Source organism: Myotis myotis, unplaced genomic scaffold (genome assembly GCF_014108235.1).
Source record: "Myotis myotis isolate mMyoMyo1 unplaced genomic scaffold, mMyoMyo1.p scaffold_m19_p_16, whole genome shotgun sequence".
NCBI classification, from domain to species: domain Eukaryota; kingdom Metazoa; phylum Chordata; class Mammalia; order Chiroptera; family Vespertilionidae; genus Myotis; species Myotis myotis.
Genome location: NW_023416320.1, coordinates 43,508,655 through 43,527,679, shown reverse-complemented (window position 1 = coordinate 43,527,679; position 19,025 = coordinate 43,508,655). Strand labels below are relative to the sequence as shown.

The window sequence follows — 19,025 nt, the reverse complement described above, 5'->3', positions numbered from 1 at the left end:
GTTTTCTATATGTATTACTGTAATTTTAAATTTATACTGAATAGGTCTAGTCCTATATAATAAAAGCCTAATAGCATTTACCAGTCACAGTAAGTAAACAAAGGCACACGGCTGGGGTATGGGGTTGGGGGGTGGGGTAAAAGGGACAAGATTTAAGGACATAGTAGAAAGGGGGGCATCAATGAGACAGAAGGCTTCCTGGTTGGGGAAGACAAAGAGATACCCAGATGAGGCTGAGATGAGTTTTTTTTCAGGGGGATACATGCTTATGTCACTTTTGCTTTTGATTCTTTACTCCCTTATCTCTCTCCCTGGCTAGAGTCTAAAAGGAAGCCTACAAAGGCACTTGTGTCATAGCCCAAGTGTAAGAGAGACATAAAATCCTCACTCCCTGAGTCCTAGGTTAGTATCTTTTTTATCAGTAGAACTAGCGAACGGGAAGTTTTAAGTTTTACCATTTGTATTAGTCTTACAATCTTATCACTTACTCTTCCATCAATAGTATCACATCTCTCTATTTCCTTCAGATGTAAATGTATTTTAAATGTTAACCCTTTTTGGTCCAACGTGGAGGCTGACTCAACAGAGCAGGCGCTAGGAGCAGGTCCAAAGTCGAGCTGAGGTCTAGTGAGACAGATAACTTCAACATTCAATCCCGTCAATTAATTTGGACCAGACTGTTTGAATTCCAAAAATAAAATTGGACCACAAAGGGTTAATAGAAAAGCCTATATATACAATATTTAACTTAAAGAGATGCTTATATAAGATTTCCTCACAAAAATATTTTCATGAGATACTAATTCTTAGCAAAGTGACCAAATAAGACAAATACTTGACAAAGCAAGTGCCCTTATCTAACAAGGTGAGTAAGATGAACTCCTTTTGTGGGATGTGGGTGGATTAACTTCCTTGAGGCATAGATTTGCTTAGAGGGAAGAATAAGAAGGATGGAGTCTGTTAATGACCTTACCCTTTAACATAAATATCACTTGATTTTTGTCCTGTGAAGATATTCTCATCCTCTAAAATGACATCTTCAGTGTTCCAGATGGTTACTCTTAATTCATATCTGGAATAAGGGAAGGCAGCATTAGGTTGAAAACTATGAAAATTAGTGGGTGTCTATGGGATTCTGTTATTGCTTTGAGTCTGTAAGTTTCCTCAACTTTACCAAGTTTAAAAATATCAACATTTAAGGTCTTGGCTCTATCAAAACCAAGCGTCCCAGCTGGAATCACCAAGGACATTAATTTCTCTGAGAAGATCCTCCTTCCATTAACCAACAATTTTCAGAATGTTGAAGCTCAGTAATAGCCCCTACCATAGAACAGGGACCACCACTCCAATCTCTACACCCCCCTGCTGTTATTGGCCAGGTAGAAAGTGAAATATAATTATCAGGTGCCAACTGATCAATGTAACACATGAGACACCAGCTCAAATGTCATGATCATTCAGTCTGCTACCATGGTCTCTCCCCGAAGGTGGGGCTGCAGTTGACTTACCCTTTGGGTTTCCTTGGTGAAATGTCAACAGGAGGTCCAGGCTGAGGCATATCTTTGGGAAACATGTCCACCCACATCTGCAGGCGGCCCTTATTAAGAAAAGACCTCCTTTAGCTTTGGGGGCGGGGATACCACATGAGCAATTGATCATTCACAGTTTTAATAGATCTCTTTACAAGAAATGGATATTAAATACAGCTTAGTCACTTTACACATGTTTAGAATATTTGTTGACAAAGATAGAACTGACATTATTAAAAAATATTTTTTTATTAATTTCAGAGAGGAAGGGAGAGAGAAAGATAGAAACATCAATGATAAGAAAGAATCATTGATTGGCTGCCTCCTGCACGCTCCCCACTGGGGATCGAGCCTACAACCCAGGCACGTGCCTTGACTGGGAATTGAATCCTGATCTTCTAGTTCATCGGTCAATGCTCAAACACTGAGCACCAGTTGGGCTCATATAATAGTGACCTCTTCCACTCTCAAAATGGCCACAGTTTGGATAAACGATTCTATGATCATCTCAATTATGTGAGATCATTTATGTAAGGGACCTAGTACATAGAAGGCTCTTAATAACATTTATCTTCTCTTCCCTTCTAAGCCCTAACCTGGATTTCTAGTTATTTTTTTCCCATCCAGTTTCTTCTAACTAGTTCTTCAAGATAAGCCACCATCTATTGCTTCTCTGGGAAAACTAGTGGGCTGTGTGCCTACTGATAGAACTTTCGGCAAGAGCCTGAACATATTCAATGGGTTTTGAAGTTTCTCAAATGTCAGAATTCTTCCAAAAGAGTTTGGCAGCTCATTCATAAAAAGGAAAAAGCACCGAGTCCAACACTGACTCCAGGGCAGAGTTTCTCGACCTTGACATTACTGACATGTTGGGCTGAATGATTGGTTCTTTGTTGTGAGAAGTTGTCCTGTGCAGTGTAGGATGTTTCATAGGATCCTGTCCTCTGCCCCCTAGATGTCAGTAGCATCTCCACTCCCTTGAGGGAACCAAAAATATTTCCAGACATTGCTAAATGTCCTAGGGCAGGGCAGTGTGTGTGTGTCACAATGGTCCCTCTTTGAGAACCATTTTTCTAGGGCACACAAGATTAACTTTTAGGGGAAAGTCACATTCCTTGGGGATGAACACTTGTATCAGGGCCAGATCTGTCTTGGCCACTACCTGCTCCATCCCTGGCTTATCCTTGTGGTACAGCGGACGGGTTTCTATGTGCTCAGGAACCAGCCTGCACCCAACCTCTGGGATATCATTCCAAGAGTGTAAAACTTTGAGGGCCAAGTGCTCGTAAGACTCCACCGTCTCATCTGTGTGGAAGAAAGAAAAACAAAGAGATTTGTCAGCTGTGTGTTCCTATATGGGGACAGTGATGGGCTGTCAGATGCATTTTAAACACACTTAAAGTTTTTTTTAAAAAAATATATTGAGACACAAGGAAAGCCAGCAAAAGAGAAAAAGAACAAAGAGAGAATGGAAAGAGGTAGGGGTAGTGAGGTAGGAAGGGGAAGGATATTGGAAGTTTAGAGAATGAGACATGAGATGGTTTGGTAGGAAGACCCAGAGAACAGTCAGGGGTCTTGGAATATAGGTCTCCTTGAATCAGATTTCTGCAGAGTCTATAAATCACTAGCGGGGCTTCAAGGCTCTGGAGAGGATATGTTTCTTGGAGATACAAAGCTGTTTGCTAACACCACAGTGTGAGAGGGCCTGGGGCTCAGCATGACCCAAACAAGGTGGGGAAATGGGCACAACCTATGTTCATGGACGTTCTCTGTGTTTCCTCATTATTGCTTGGGATTTCCCTCCTACCATCTCCAGCTGGAGAAAAGGTTCTTTGATCTATCATTTACCAAAGAAGGTAACTCATGATAACAACTACTGGCAGAAACATTATTTGCAAACATTACATGGCAACAACTGTTGAAAGGATCAAAACTTCTTGACAAAGACTGGAATGGCTACAGTTGACATAGGAAATTGAGCTTTTTTTTTTTTCATAAAAGGGGGGGGCACAAAATAAATCTCCCAATAGTAGTAATTATAATTAGTAAAAGTTGATAGGGACAAACAAGCAATCAATGGACTAAATCTTTGTCATGAAGTTTAATCCATCAAGAACTGATCTTGAACATAATTTTAGATTTTTGGAGGGCAAAAAATTGTTTAATCATGAAATACAGGATACTGACCAAGAAACTAAATAAAGCACAGTGTGAAAGAGAATATTCGTCAACATAAATTAATCAATGTCATAAACACACTATCTAAATGTTAATTAATTCTGCATTTAAGAACCTTCAAGAAGTTTCCGGGGTCAAAACAACATGGTAAAAAGAAATCTTGACATCAGTTTGTGGGATCAACACAGCAGTGTCAAAACATCCTGTGGCATGTCCTTAATTGGGTTCTTGGCATTAGAAGATGCACCAAACAGACAAGGGTGACAGTACAAGAATTGTTCTGTATCGTTAAAGTAAAGGTGACTTTTCTTCTCATCCTAAGTTTATGAAAACCTCCCTGGGACCTTCCTGGTAGGTGCCATGATATTCCTATGGAAAATCTCCCTTTTAGTTTTGAAATCAGAGAGTTGTTGGCATAACATTTATGGGGGTAATTTTGGTTGTGTCCAAGGATTTACTGTATATAACATTCTTTTTAAGGTCATTGCCTAACTTCTGCCACATCAATTCTACTTATGTGATCTCTAGAAACATCAGAAATGTGCAAAAGTAGGTATGAGGAAGTGCATGGTAGCATTAAGTGTCACTGCAGAAAGTGGACACAATGTAAATAAACGGCAAAACCATAACAATGAATATTATCAGTGATCATTTCAAAGTGCAAGGGAGAATTGTCATGATCTATTTGAAACAGAAAAGACAGGATACAAAACTACATGACATTTATAATTCTATAAAAATGTGATATATAGCACGCACACACACATGCACACAAACTGTAAGGAAATAGACCAGCAGGCAACATGCTTATCTCTGATGTGGGGATTATAAGTGATCTGCATTATCCTCTTTACTTTTCCACATTTTCTCCCACGAGCATGCATCACTTTTACAATAGATGACCACTGTCCCCGGCCACCACCACCAGAAGCAGGCTTTTCAAAAACAGCAAAGTCAAGGGCTGCACTGGGGGAAGTTACCAGAGTCCTCTTCAGTGAAGACTGTTTTTCCAGAAAAGACCTGGCTTCCGATCCGTATTTTCCCGGGATGGAAGTAGGGCCCATCCAGCTTGTTGTCCTTGCAGAGCTTGGCGAGGATTTCCGTGGGCTTGGACGTGTCTCTCCAGGCGTTGTATCCTTCTCTGCAGTGGAGGAGGACAGAGAGGGGAGGCCCGGCTTCCACCGGAAGGACACACCCGATGTCCCTATTTAAAGGGCCCCCTAAGATCCGTGTGGTTTCCTTCAGATTCGACTTGCGATTCTATACATTTGGGCTAGCGGTTTTTGTTTTGTTTTCTCTCTTTTCTGGTCCAAACCTCTGCATATGATGCTTGTATGAAAAGCAGGACTGCTGAATAGCTTGACATAAAAATCTTTTGTAAGTTGTTTATTTTTTTTTAAAGAAATGTACCTTAAAAAATTTGAAGCGAGATTCACATAACATAAAATTAACCATTATAAGGCTGACCAAATTCAGTGGCATTTAGAACATTCACAATGTTGTGCAACCACTATCTCTATCCGGTTCCAAAAAATTTCCATCACCCCAAAAGAACCCTGTGCCCATGAAGCAGTTCCTCCTCGTTCCTCCCTGCTCCCGCCTTTGGCAATCACCAACCTACTGTCTCCACGGATTTCTTTGCAGGCTGTTTTTGTTCTGCTTCTAACAGAATAGCCATTTGGCTGCTATTTATTCTTAGAGAAAAGCCAAGCTCATTCTTTCAGTTTCTCTGCTTCTTTCCTCCCCTCTGCTCCTCCCTCCCCCAAATCATACTGTAGACTCGTGACATAGGCAGAAAGTCTATGCGTGTTGTTTCTCTAATCAGTGATTTTCCTGGTGCTGAGTTTCTAAATCTGCCCAACCCTTTCATCCCTTAAAAAGAGCTGTTTGTTTCAAAGTTATTAACTGGCAATGAACTGCTCTCTAAGAGCCATGACTAAGATGAGCTTGGATTTCTCTGCACATTGGGACCCAGGATTCAGCAGAACTTAACTTGTCTAAGCATTTAAATCAATCAAAACATGGCTACAAAGCCGTTGTCCTACATGGTGCCAGAGATATGAGGGCCCTGGAGTGGCCATCCAAACCAAGGCCAGAGCCACACACAGGCCTCCCCAGACACAGGTGCTCTTGTCTTATTCTAAAACCTTTTCAGTGAACAAAGGCTATAAGCTCGCTGACTAGACTATTTTGCTCGTAGGTAGTTCCTCTGTCTGGAAATTCTTCTGAACAAAGGATGCAACACGCTGGCCTGTGGCTTCCTGCCCTGACTTTGGAGTTAGTTCAGCTAATCATGTTATGAATGGTACCCTCTCCTGTACTTGAGGGTGATGAGAATACCTCGGAGGCTTACACAGTCACTGGGGTGCCAACACTCAACTGGCTTCCTGGGCTCAGAGCAGAGGAGGCCAGCCGCAGACACATGCCCGAAATCATGCCATGAAGGGAACAAGCACACAGACTCTGTTCATGTGCATCTAAATGGGGACAGCCCTCCTACAGAGCCATTTGGACGTCTGTACTAATTTCAATAAAATAATCGATATCTACAGATGAATACTGAGCGAATTGTCAGAGGGGTGTGCAATGGCTTTTGTATGCTTATCGCAGCAATATTTCTAATGAAATAAAGAAGAAAAATATAGATGTCCTAAAGTTCACAAAGGCAAACTGGTCATATCATGTTATAATAAATTCATATGATGGAACACCACAGAGTTAGTAAAATAATTATGTTGAAGGATGTTAAATGATATTATAGAACGCTTATAAGGCTTAGTGAGACAAGTGATTTACAAAACTGTACAGAGAGTATAAATCTAACTTTGGGGGGAAATAGCATAAAAAAATACTAAAAGGAAATACATAAAATTTCTTTACATAAGTTATCTCTGGATGGAATAATTTGAGCATTATTTTGTACTTTCTGTATTTCCTAAATTTTCTACAATGAACATATTATTTTATATTCATAAAAACATTTGTAAAAGTATACCATAAAAATCTAATGAACGTCTTTCTTCCTAGCTGAAATTTGTAATTGTAAGATTCTAATTTTTTTCTTTAAGATATCAGCTACATTTTTTTTTAAAAAAAATGAAGCTGGTAGTCTATACTTTCAAATTAAGCAGAATTCAAAATCTTTGTAGAGTGAGAGCTGGGCCCACACTTGCTCCATTTTTAAGTTGGAGATAACGGCTCACTGGGTTTTGAGAGAATTGACTGAAATACTCTATGGAAAGTGCTTGGTATGCCATAGGTGTTAGTTATAATTAACTGGGGTGTTGGCATTTGTGTTATAATAATCATTCTTCTCGCATCACTCCCCTTCATGGAACTCTGCCCACCAGGCCCAGCGGATTGACTGAACACATGCAATTCAGCTCCTGGCTCTTGAAGGGCCTTCCCTGGGCCCTACATCAGTGCTGCCTCCCCACCCAACCCCCTTCCAGGGCAGCGAGCATTTTCCTCAATCCCGCCCCGCTGATGGGAGCCCCTTTGAGATGCTCAGCCTTGGCCGGCCTTCCCGGAGCAGGCGCTCTGAGCCCACAGCCTCGGGACCTCGGGAGGCCAGCAGTGTCTCTGCGGGGAAAGCACTTACATCTCGTACTGGCTCTGCAGGCCGCAGATGGCTCGGTGTTTGCTGTAAAAGCGGTTCTCCAGGTCGATCCTGGTCTCGCCAATGAGGTCATCTGTCCCGATCATGTCATGGTCATAGATCAGGACGGAGAGCAGGGACTCCTTTGGGAACGTGGCCTGGATCTCAAATGACCTGTGGTCAAAGCAGAGGCTTTGGGAGTCAACATTTGGCGACAGGGGACATTTCCCAGCTTCGCATTTAGCGAGCCTGCAGTCCGCATGAACGCACTAAACACTCAGGAGATATTTATGTGGTTTAATTTTTCACTAAGACACAACAATTTCCAATTCTGTTGTCACTTTTCAGTAGCCATTAATCTCCTCATTCATGGGCCATCCGTTTCCGTCTTTAACTGGGGGGGCAGCTAGATGGAGAGGGAAATCCTTGGGTTTGGTCTCAAACTGATTTCCAGCCTTGGTTTTGAATCAGTACCTTCCTGACTGTAAAACATGGGAAAGTTTCTTCATCCTGCTTAGGCTCCTTATGTGTAAATGGAGATAAACGTCTTCTTTATAAGACAGCGAGGTGGTTAAATGCTGTTTTTACAAAGCGCACATTTTACTTCTAGGCATTGAACTGGCGCCCAATAGACTGCCATTCCCGTTCCCGCCCACTTTTGCTTCATCGGGGAGTACAGCTGAGCTTATTTGAAATGAGAGCCCTATACAAGATGGACAAACCCTAAAGCAGTGGTTCTCAACCTTGGCTGCACATTAGGATCACCTGGGAATCTTTATAAAATCCTGATTTCTGGGCCTCATCCTCAGAAATTCTGTTTCTTTGTTACTAATGTTGTGGCTCTACCCCATAACAAAGAAGCAGAATTTCCGGAGGATGAGGCCCAGAAATCAGGATTTTAAAAAGATTCCCAGGTGATTCTAATGTGCAGCCAAGGTTGAGAACCACTGAACTAAAGACTAGGATGGCAGGGCTGGAATGCCGTCTCTATAGAGTCTGAGCCCTGAGAACAGAGACCCGCCATCCTCATCTCCGCGCTGTTGCAGCCTGCATGCCCCTGCAGGAGTAGGCAGCAGTGTTTCCCTGAGCTGCCAGGGACCTCAGGCGTCACCATATCCAATCCCTTCACTTTATAGATGAGGACGTTACAATCCAGAGAACACGAGTGACTTGGCCAGGGGCATAAGTCAGGCCCAACTCACAGAAGTGCCAGTTTTCTGACTCCTAGTTCTGGCTCTTTCCTGGATGCCACGTCAGTGCAAGGTGTTAGAGTCCATCCTGCTGCTGGGCTTCCTGGGACAATGCATTATCCACGCGACTGAGCATTAGAGAAGCTAAGAATTAAACCCTGCGTTTTAGGAAACTGTCTTCCTGCAAGCCAAATCAAGACACACCAATGTTTCTCTACTGTTCTCGGGGCAAGGTGGGGTGGCCTGGGAGCAAGGGACAGGGAGGAGGCGGGAGGAAGGGAGAATGAGGACCCATTATTTCCCACGTGCCCGCGGGCCTGTCTGGGCTGCTGCCGGCGTGCTCAGATCCACGTGGCCCTGACTCTCACTCTCCCGTGTGGCAGGAACTGCAATCACAGCACAGCCTGAGCCAATTAACCCTCCCCCAGAGAAAAAGGCGGCCAGCTCCAAGCTTCTGGGACTGTAACTGACTAAGGCAGCGGGCCGGCTGTGTGGGGAAGAAATTAGCATCTTCCACCTAAAGACATACTACTGCCTCCCTGGAATCCAAACAGTAATGGATTCTGGAGGCATCTCACAAGGAAGCCTCCAGCTGCCCATGTCTGAGCTTAGCTGCCACCAGGAAAGGACTTAAGTGCTAACTGCCCCTGGCAACCTTGCCGACTCAATGCCTCTGTTCCAGCTCCCTGAGCCGTGTGCTCACAGATTAACCACTCCTGGCTCTTCACTGGGGCTGTTTCACCATCTCTAGGTCCAATGGTGGTTTGAGAAATGCACTGTGAACTGGGTAAAAACTGAGCCTTTGAAACATTCAGTACCTCTGAGCTTCAGAGCAACGATGTTCCACTGTTTCTTTGTTCAGTTATTTATTCTCTTGCTAATTCCTCTGTTCACTGGACAGTAATTACACATCCACTATGTGCCAGGCACTGTGGTGACTAAGAAAACAAGGAACCACCGAAGTCTGCAGACAGGTGCCACTCAGGCTGATGCACAGTGACAGGCCCTATTAAATCCCACTGGAAACTGGAGGTTTGTCCACCCATCTGTTCATTCATTCGTTCATCATTCATTCACTCACTTATTCCTTCTACAAGTACTCAGTGGGCATGTGCTCTGTGCCATGCCCTGTCCTGGGTGCTGGGGACGTGGCATTGAACAGGCGAGACTGAGTCCCTGCTCAGTGGAGCTTACATTCCAGTGGGGAGATAAGAGACAACCAATAAACACACAAACATGTCAATTCATGTCAGAGGCTGTAAGGAAAAGCAGGCGAGGTGCCAGCGATCACGGGTGGAGCCTGTGGCATCCTCATTCAGTGGTGAGGTCCCAAAGACGGAGTCCCCAGACCCCACCCAGGTCAGGCCCAGGAGCCCGCCGCGCTCCCTGCTGGAACACTGCAGGAATGAGCCAGCAACTTTTGTCGCTGAGTCACCATTAAATACCATTCCAACAAAGCATCCGCACGTGGAGGCTTCTGGAAGAGCCTGCAATGCCCAGGCGGGAGAGAATATTGCATCACCCCCTCCTCCTGTCGCCACAGCCGTCAGCGGGCGCACTGCAGCCAGTCTAATTCCGGGCGCTGTGGTGAGAGTGGCAAACAAACAGTAACTGCAAAGCACTTGGCAAAATGAAGTGCCGGTTACATAAACGGCAGATAATGATAAAGGTCACCTCTGGATCAGGGAGCGAGGGTGCGTTTCCCTGGCATCGTTGTAATCATCTCATAAACCCGAGCAGGCACAATCATTTATTTCATTTCCTCGGGAGCAGGAAAGTGTAAGGGTTTGGTGCTCAACAAATGTCAGAGGGTCCGAAGAGATCGCAAATGTGGAAGTGAATTTAAAGAAGGCTGATGGAGATTTCACGCCACACTCCTGTTACTCAGGAAACCAGGAAATTAAATACATTTAACATATATCTGTTGATAAAATGATTATTAAGAGAGAGAGAGAGAGGAAAGGTATGTGTTTTGAGTACCTCTTACGGGCTAGCATAGACTACAGTGAGATTCTATACATTTAATCTCCTAAAGCAGCAGTTCTCAACCTGTGGGTCGCGACCCCTTTGGCGGTCGAACGACCCTTTCATAGGGGTCGCCTAAGACCATCCTGCATATCAGATAGTTACATTACGATTCATAACAGTAGCAACATTACAGTTATGAAGTAGCAACGAAAATAATTTTATGGTTGGGTCACAACATGAGGAACGGTATTTAAAGGGCCAGAAGGTTGAGAACCACTGTCCTAAAGACGCCTGAGAGTCAAGTCACTGTTGCTGCTTTACAGATGAGGAAAACCAGGATCAGAGAGGTTAAGCCACCTGCATAAAGTTACACAGCCTGTATGTGGCAGAATGAAACCCGCATCTGCTTGACTCCAAAGTTAACAGCAATCAGGTGCACCAGCTCAAGCAGGGAACACGAATATGCGGCACACCCGTTAGCAGACAAATGGGGGTGGTGAGGTTTCTGTGAACGGGGGAAAGCCTGGTTCACCCAACATGCACACATGCAACACACTTTGCAGGAAAACAAAGCACGGTGGGGGACACAGCTCAACCTTTTTACTTTGGGGGTCACCTCAAATGAGCTGCAAAATGATACGATGGGAAAATCCCTTTGGCAGGAGACAAGACCAAAGGTGTGGCCCCTTCTCCTCCACTCGAGCTGTGTGAACCTGAATGAGTTTCTAAACCTCTCTGGGCCTTGGTGCCATGTTTGCAAAAAGGATACCTCCCTGTCCAAAAGCAGGAGGCTGAATCTAGGAGAGATGAAGATCTAGGAAAATCATTATTGGAGAACCGTCAGCATGAGGATCACCATGTACCACCTTATACCTGAAGAGACCAAAGAAGTTGGCCTTTCTCCACAAAGCAGAAGTTAACATCTAACCTCCTGCCACCACGTACTCAGACACACCCCTGTACACAGCAGCCCCCCCACAGACACACAGCAGGAGCGACTCCACCCAGATGGCCACTGACCTTCCAAACACTGGGTTCAGCTGCTTGGGGATGTATTTGTCTCGGTCCTTGATTTCCGTTTTGCCAAGCTTGACCACAATGTAGGGATCCGATTTGCCGTCTGGATCGGCTGGGCTAAGATTAAATGCCTGGGGGCGAGAAAGGACATCCCCTTGGTCCAGAGGTTCCCACCACTGGCTGCTCACTGGGATCCCCGGGCAGTTTAAAATGCACAGACACCCCACTCCCATCCCCAGGTGTTCTGATTTACTTGGCCCTGGGCTTTGGGCTTTTTAGAAGCTCCCCAGAGGACTCTAGTGTGCCGCCAAGGCTAAGTACCACTGCATTTAGCCTCCCCATGTTGCTGTTAAGAGCTATCAGCTTTGCCGAAGCTCAGCATTCTCCGGAGTTGTCTGCCCGGGGAAAGCAGCGCTTGGCACAGAGGCATGAGGAATTTGCTGGGCCAGGAGGCAGAGGCATGCATTTGAGTTCTGGTTCTGGTTGTGCAGTCTGAGATCTGTCAAATCAGAGCCCAGAAGGATTGGACTCTGACATGACCCCATCAGTCTTGCATTTAGCACTGGCTGATGAATGATCTGTTTCTCAGAGTGAGTTTGGCTCCAGAAAAGCTGGGCAATAAACCATCACAAGCAACACTTTTTTTTTTTTTTAATCCTCACCTAAGGATATGTTTTTACTGGTTTTCAGAGAGAGAGAGAGGGAAAACACACATCAATGTGAGAAAAGAAACATCAATCAATCGGTTGCCTCCCATATGTGCCCTGACTAGAGATCGAACCAGTAATCTAGGTGTGTGCCCTTGTTAGGAATTGAACCCGAAACCTTTTGGTATGCAGGATGATGCTCCAACCAACTAAGCCACCCAGCTAGGGCAGCAAACATTTTCTAAGAGAAAGTGGGGGTAGGGGGCCAGTGAGGAATGATGCTGAAAAGAGGGAGAAACTCTGTAGAGATGAGAGCTGAGTGAGAAACAATCCGCAGTCAGGACGCTATCCTACAGATGGGATGGCATGAGCACACAGAGCTCTATTTTCAAGGAGTTCATGAGAGCATGCTGAATAGCCACATTTGTAGACAATCTGCATGTCAATTACTTAAGGGGAAACTTAACCCAAAATGGTCCCTTCATCACATCGCCCAATTTTAATCATCCACGCCGCAGTTATCTGACTTTCATTTCAGTTACCTGACCCTTTGTTTCTATTTAATACATTCTTAATGCCCCACCATCTCCAGCTGGTATGTACTCGCCAAGAGAGCAAGGCTACTGGCAGTCTTGTTCATTATATTATTTCCAGGATTTCGAATACGGTCTTCTTAATATTTGTTGCATGGATGAATAAATGCATGCTAACATTAATTCAGAAAAATGCTAGGTGGCTACTAAGAAGAATGAGAAAGGCCTGTATATACTGATCTGGGAAAATGTCCAAGTTGTATTACTAGCTAAGAAAAGAAAATAGGAGATCAATATGTAGTGTATCAAGCAGGATTCTGTTAAATAACTATCAGGGAGGAGCTGTAGACAAGTGGAAATAGATATAGATTTATTTGTATCTGCAGGTGAAAGTAAGTTTTCTGAGGGTGGAATTGCAGAGGGGGGGAGATTTTTCTTTCTTTCTTTCTGCAACTTTTAAGTAGTATTATTTTTACTTTGTTGGTGTTTTATTTTTTTTTTTTTTTTTAAATATATTTTATTGATTTTTTACAGAGAGGAAGAGAGAGAGATAGAGAGTTAGAAACATCGATGAGAGAGAAACATCGATCAGCTGCCTCCTGCACATCCCCCACTGGGGAAGTGCCCACAACCCAGGTACATGCCCTTGACCGGAATCGAACCCGGGACCCCTCAGTCCGCAGGCCGACGCTCCATCCACTGAGCCAAACCGGTTTCGGCTGTTGGTGTTTTATTAAATGAAAATATTTTTAAAAAATATTTTTTTATTGACATCAGAGAGGGAGAAAAAGGGAGGGATAGAAACATCAATGATGAGAGAGAACAACTGATTGGCTGCCTCCTGCACGCCCCCCACTGGGGGTCCTGTGGGCATGTGCCCTGATCAGAAATAGAACTGTGACCTCCTGGCTCATAGGTCGACGCTCAACCACTGAGCCACGCTGGTCGGGCAAATGAAAAGGTTTCCAATTAACTTATGTAGTTAATGGGTAAAATCTTAGTGTGAGAGAGTAAACCACACAATCACTATTACTAGAAATGTCAATGAAAAGCATATACTGCCCATAATTACAGTGAATTTATCCTACATCCTGCAACCCAGGGCCACCACCCCTGCTCTTCACTTGGCCAAGTCCTGCTTGTCCTCAAGTTCCAGCCCAAGCCCTCCCTCCTCCACTGTTTCCTGAGCAGGAAGCTGATATGCATTCCTGGCCTTAGTCTAACTCTAAAGGGTACTGGACATATAAAAGTGGGCTGTAGATGTTTGCTGAATGAATCAATACATAATGGTCCTTCTCCCATCTCTGTGGTCCAAAATCTTTCTCCTTAATTGTACCACTTGAACCCTCTATTTCTGGGTTGCCCCAAATTTGTTCCAGAGAACCATAGTTCTGCAGGGTTTTCTGTAGAGAGAAAAAGAAGTGTGGGGCAATAAGTTTAGATGATGCTGTTAAAGACTTGACAGTTAAATAGATTTCTTTGCTTCTGGAATTCTCAGAGCCTTCACTGTGCTAATGAGCCTTGTGGACCTCAGGGGCTGGTGAAGGAAAAAAATATTATATGCACCACTTCTCAAATTTATTTGTACATATAGGAGCTATAGATGAGTGGAAATAGATCTAGATTTATTTGTATCTGCAGGTTGAAGTAAATTATTTCTGGGGGTGGAATTGCAGAGGTGGGGTGATTTTCCAAGAAATCATCTCTCCCAAGACATGAGTGACCTCCTGAACAAGATTTAGAAAAGGTTAGTCTAACCAGTGGTCGGCAAACTGCGGCTCGCAAGCCACATGCGGCTCTTTGGCCCCTTGAGTGTGGATCTTCCTAAACCTGAGGAGTACCCTAATTAAGTTAGTAACAATGTACCTACCTATATAGTTTAAGTTTTAAAAATTTGGCTCTCAAAAGAAATTTCAGTCGTTGTACTGTTGATATTTGGCTCTGTTGACTAATGAGTATGCCGACCACTGGTCTAAACCAGCAGTTCTCAACCTTGGCTGCACATTAGAATCACCTGGGAATCTTTTGAAAATCCTGATTTCTGGGCCTCATCCTCCGGAAATTCTGTTTCTTTGTTACTAATGTTGTGGCCCCACCCCCATAACAAAGAAACAGAATTTCCGGAGGATGAGGCCCAGAAATCAGGATTTTAAAAAGATTCCCAGGTGATTCTAATGTGCAGCCAACGTTGAGAACCACTGGTCTAAACTATCCTGTGGTGGGTGCTTAGCATAAACTACCCAGCCCTGCCAGTGATTCTTTACCAGTGCTTCTCATCCCCAAATCCCTAGTGGTCAGAACACGCCTGGCACCTGGTGGTCGTGGCGATGACGATGCACATGTCAGTGGCACGATGGAAAGGGGAAACTTAGTTCTCCCTTAGCACAGAGAAGAATTCATTTTTATTTTATGCTTCCTTTATGTTTTTAAAAAAGGATGCAGGCAGTGTCAGCAGAGAGTTAATATAAAATAAGACTACCGCAATCAAATAAGATCATGGAAATCAACTCCAAGTTCAGGAGATGAAAACAGATGCATGAACCACAGAGGTTCAGCAGACAACTGCTTGGATTGAGCATCAGACGTGGCCCTGAGCTTCCTGGCAGTCAGGCCCCAACGTCTCACAATTAAAGTTCAGGGCTTGCATATTCAAAAAGTAGGGCAGAGAATGTTTTTCTCGGAAATACGTTCAACATGGAATTTCTCAGCGTCACAGCGCAGAGGCCTGGTAAGAGGGGTGCGGGAGAGCTTCACAGTGGCAGCTGCCCCGTTTGTTTTTCTAACAGTCTTGCCTGGAGCTTCCTGTTTCCAGCCCATTTGATTTTCTTCCCAGTTAGCAGCAAACCCAGAGAGCAAACACAGCTACACATCACGCCTGGAAAGCCAGCAGGTAGATGTCCACGTTACCAACCAAGCTTCACACTCCTGTTGTGGAAGAACTGTGTCCTCTCAAAATTCACACGCGGAAGCCGTAACCCCCAGTGTGACTGTACTTGGAGATGGAGCATTTAGGCCCTAAATTTTAGGGAGGTAATTAAGGCTAAAGGAGCCTGAAGGGTGGTGCCCTAATCCATCAAGACTAATGGCCTTATAAGAAGAGGGAGTGACACCAGATCTCTCTCTCTCTCTCTCTCTCTCTCTCTCTCCCTCTCCCTCTCCCTCTACTTCTCTCCCTCTGAATGTGCACACAGGCAAAAGGCCATGTGAGGGCACAGCCAGAAGGTGGCCATCTACAAGCCAGGGAGAGAGGCTTCCCCAGAAACCAATCCTGATGGCACCTTGATCACGGACTCCCAGCCTCCAGAACTGTGAGAAAATAAATGCCTGTTATTTAAGTGACCCAGTCGGTAGTGTTTTGAATGGCAGCCCGAGCAGACTAAGCCCCTCAGAGTAAACAGGATGCTCACCGCCACAATGTACACCCGGATCATGACTTTGACGGGGTGGTTGGGTGGAATCCCTTGCTGGATTCTCAGCTGCCCGTTGTCCTCAGTGCTGGAATCCTCGGGGCTTTTGTAAATGCAGAAAGAGCCCTGGAAACACAAAACACCACCCATTGAAACGAGATGGTCATATGTCCCACCAAAAGCCAGAGAGGGCATAACACTGGGAAAACGAGCACCGCTGGGGTCAAACAGGAGCACTGCCCTTGCCCTCTGAGTGTCCTCCGAAGTTCACGTAGCCTGCCTGCATCGGGGCTTCTCCACGGCACATCAGGGAATCGGTGTTGGCAGAGGAACACCTCCCCACAGGGCTGGTAGCATTATAACCAGGATCAAAATCCACACTGCAGACTGCAATACCCATGTATTTCCAACACATGGCACGGCAGGTAAAGGGCCCAGCATGCGGTAGGTTCCTAGTGTGAACTACTGCTCTGTGATGCTGACACCGTACCTCTGCCAGATGAAGGGTTTGTGTTGTTTGATTAATCATCCAACTAGTGGGTTCGTGTAACTTACACATTTGGTAGGTCAGGTGTGGGAAGAACAAAGTTAAATACAGTGATTATTTTTTAAAATATATTTTTATTGATTTTAAAGAGGAAGGAAGAGGGAAAGAGAGATAGAAACATCAATGATGAGAGAAAATCATTGATTGACTGCCTCCTGCACACCCCATACTGGGCCAGCAACATGGGCATGTGTCCTGACCGGGAATCAAACCATGACCTCCTGGTTCATAGGTCGATGCTCCACCACTGAGCCATGCCGACCAGGCAAAATTTAGTGATTCTTTAGGGTAACAACTCTCTCTTCTTATATTCCACTAGTATGACTTCCCACCCCCTTCACTACCCATGAAGCAAGTGTCTCAAAAGACTGGGGTTGGGTCTTGTGAGGCTCTAGAGAGGATCTTGTATAAGATGTAGGAATTTCCTTATACACATCCCATATCACAATCCCATCAATAGAATGAGTCATATCTGACATTTATGGACAGAAGAACCGAATAAAAGAGTTAACTCTGGAACTTGCCTTAAACTTTCCTATGACTCGGTCTCCATCAAGGCCATGGTCATCTTCCGAAGACTTGCCTCTGAAGAGCTCAAAGGTTTTCACCCAGTCTTCAAAATTGTTGAACTCACTCTCGAGGTCGCCATCATATATCTTTAGGGAGAAGGGAAGAGAGTGTGCTCAGACAAAGGAAAGAGGCCCAAGATTGATTTAATGAAAAAAGCCAATATTCTCCAAAGCCAGACTTGATAGGACCCCTTGGAAAAATCTAGAGGCTGCTGTTAATTATCTTTAGCAAAATAAGGAATATGACAAAATCAGCACTCTTGGATCTAACGACCCCTCCAAAATTTATAAAACCTTTTGATAAACTTTGAAATTCCAAGAAATGTATAGCTAAACCAAAATTTTTAAAATATAATTTAAAATTATAAACATGACAAACTTTTTAATAGCTAATTGATGTCTTTGGCTTTTTCGGTATAGACTATCATATTTTGAGGTCATTCCAGTCAATATATGCTTCTTAAGCATCTAATTCTTAGCATTTATAAAGTGAGGAAATACATACATTTTAAAAAATATTTTTATTGATTTCAGAGAGAAAGGGAGAGGGACAGAGAGATAGAAACATCAATGATGAGAGAGAATTATTGATTGGCTGCCTCCTGCACACCCCCTAATGGGGATCAAGACCGAAACCCAGGCATGTGCCCTTGACCAGAATCGAACCCGGGACCCTTCAGTTTGCAGGCCAACTGAGCCAAACGGGCTAGAGCTGAAATGTTTTGTTTTTATTATAATGCATATAGACATGAGTTTTCCAAGTGGGAAATTATACGTATATACACTTTAGAAATGCAAAATTGAATTTAAGTTTGGTAATATAATTAAATCACTTATTCAAATTTTCTATCAAAATTATTTATCTAAATTTGTTGTCGAGATACATAATTTTCACACTCCCAGTTTTCATATCCACCAATATGCCTCTAGCTAATAGCCTCTGGCTAATGTTAAAATTGGTCTGATGGAACTGACTTCAGCTCGAGTTAAAACTCCTGCAAATTTGAGTATGTACACATCTGCATGATGATGACAAGCTCCAAGAGGTGAGCCAAGGGGAACACACGCACTGTCAGTGACCTTGCTGGATCCAGGCTAACCAATGTAAGTTATGCCCCTTTCTAGCATGAGGATGTAGGAAACAGAAAACTAACAAGCTCCATTGTCTTGGCTTACATGCTTGTTAAACCTTATTTCTCTGCATCGATGACTATAATGAAGACAAAGTAAGTTAGTTCAGACAAAGACATTACTAGGATTGACTGAAGCACCAACAGGACCCCCTTCTGAGCTTCCCACCCCTTCCATGGTGGCGATGGCTGTGTCCCCACACCTTCAAGACAGCCAGGTTGGGGATTTCATCTTCTTTGGGCTTCTTCTTGAGCATTTTATCTTTCTTCTTCTTCGGGCCATCTTCTATGTTCACCATGACCTCATCTGGTTTTGCATCTGTGGGTATTTAGTGGAAACTGTTAGGCTTCTCACGGCTGCAGAGATGAGAAGAAACAAAGTCGCGCCCCCTCTTTCCCTTGTTCTGGCATGTGTCATGACACTTCTTTTCAAAAAGAAATGGTAGCATTTTGCTGTAGGACTGCTATAGTCTGTGCATTACAGAACTGGAGGAGATGCCACTCACATAGTAACGCAATGTCAGCAGATCCCCTGGGGCCAGTGTGCTGGCCTATCCTGGTACATGCAAGAACTCCTTAAACAAGGCACGGGGGGGAAGGGGGGGCGCCTAACTGGTTCGGCTCAGTGGATAGAGCATCGGCCTGCGGACTGAAGGATTCCAGTCAAGGGCATATACCTTGGTTGCGGGCACATCCCCAGTAGGGGGTGTGC

General features: G+C 44.3%; 1 protein-coding gene across 1 annotated transcript in view; it reads right to left on the bottom strand.

Moving 5' to 3' along the window:
* The window catches only part of FER1L6 (fer-1 like family member 6), a 112,435-nt gene that overhangs the window by 10,462 nt on the left and 82,948 nt on the right, over positions 1-19,025 (bottom strand). The window contains exons 29-37 of the mRNA XM_036338638.1: positions 18,517-18,632; positions 17,139-17,270; positions 16,068-16,193; positions 11,484-11,611; positions 7,309-7,479; positions 4,688-4,848; positions 2,692-2,834; positions 1,509-1,597; positions 974-1,072 (exon numbers count right to left, since the gene is read on the bottom strand). Coding sequence (XP_036194531.1) covers positions 974-1,072; positions 1,509-1,597; positions 2,692-2,834; positions 4,688-4,848; positions 7,309-7,479; positions 11,484-11,611; positions 16,068-16,193; positions 17,139-17,270; positions 18,517-18,632 — 1,165 coding nt within the window. The remainder of the gene's footprint in view (positions 1-973; positions 1,073-1,508; positions 1,598-2,691; positions 2,835-4,687; positions 4,849-7,308; positions 7,480-11,483; positions 11,612-16,067; positions 16,194-17,138; positions 17,271-18,516; positions 18,633-19,025) is intronic.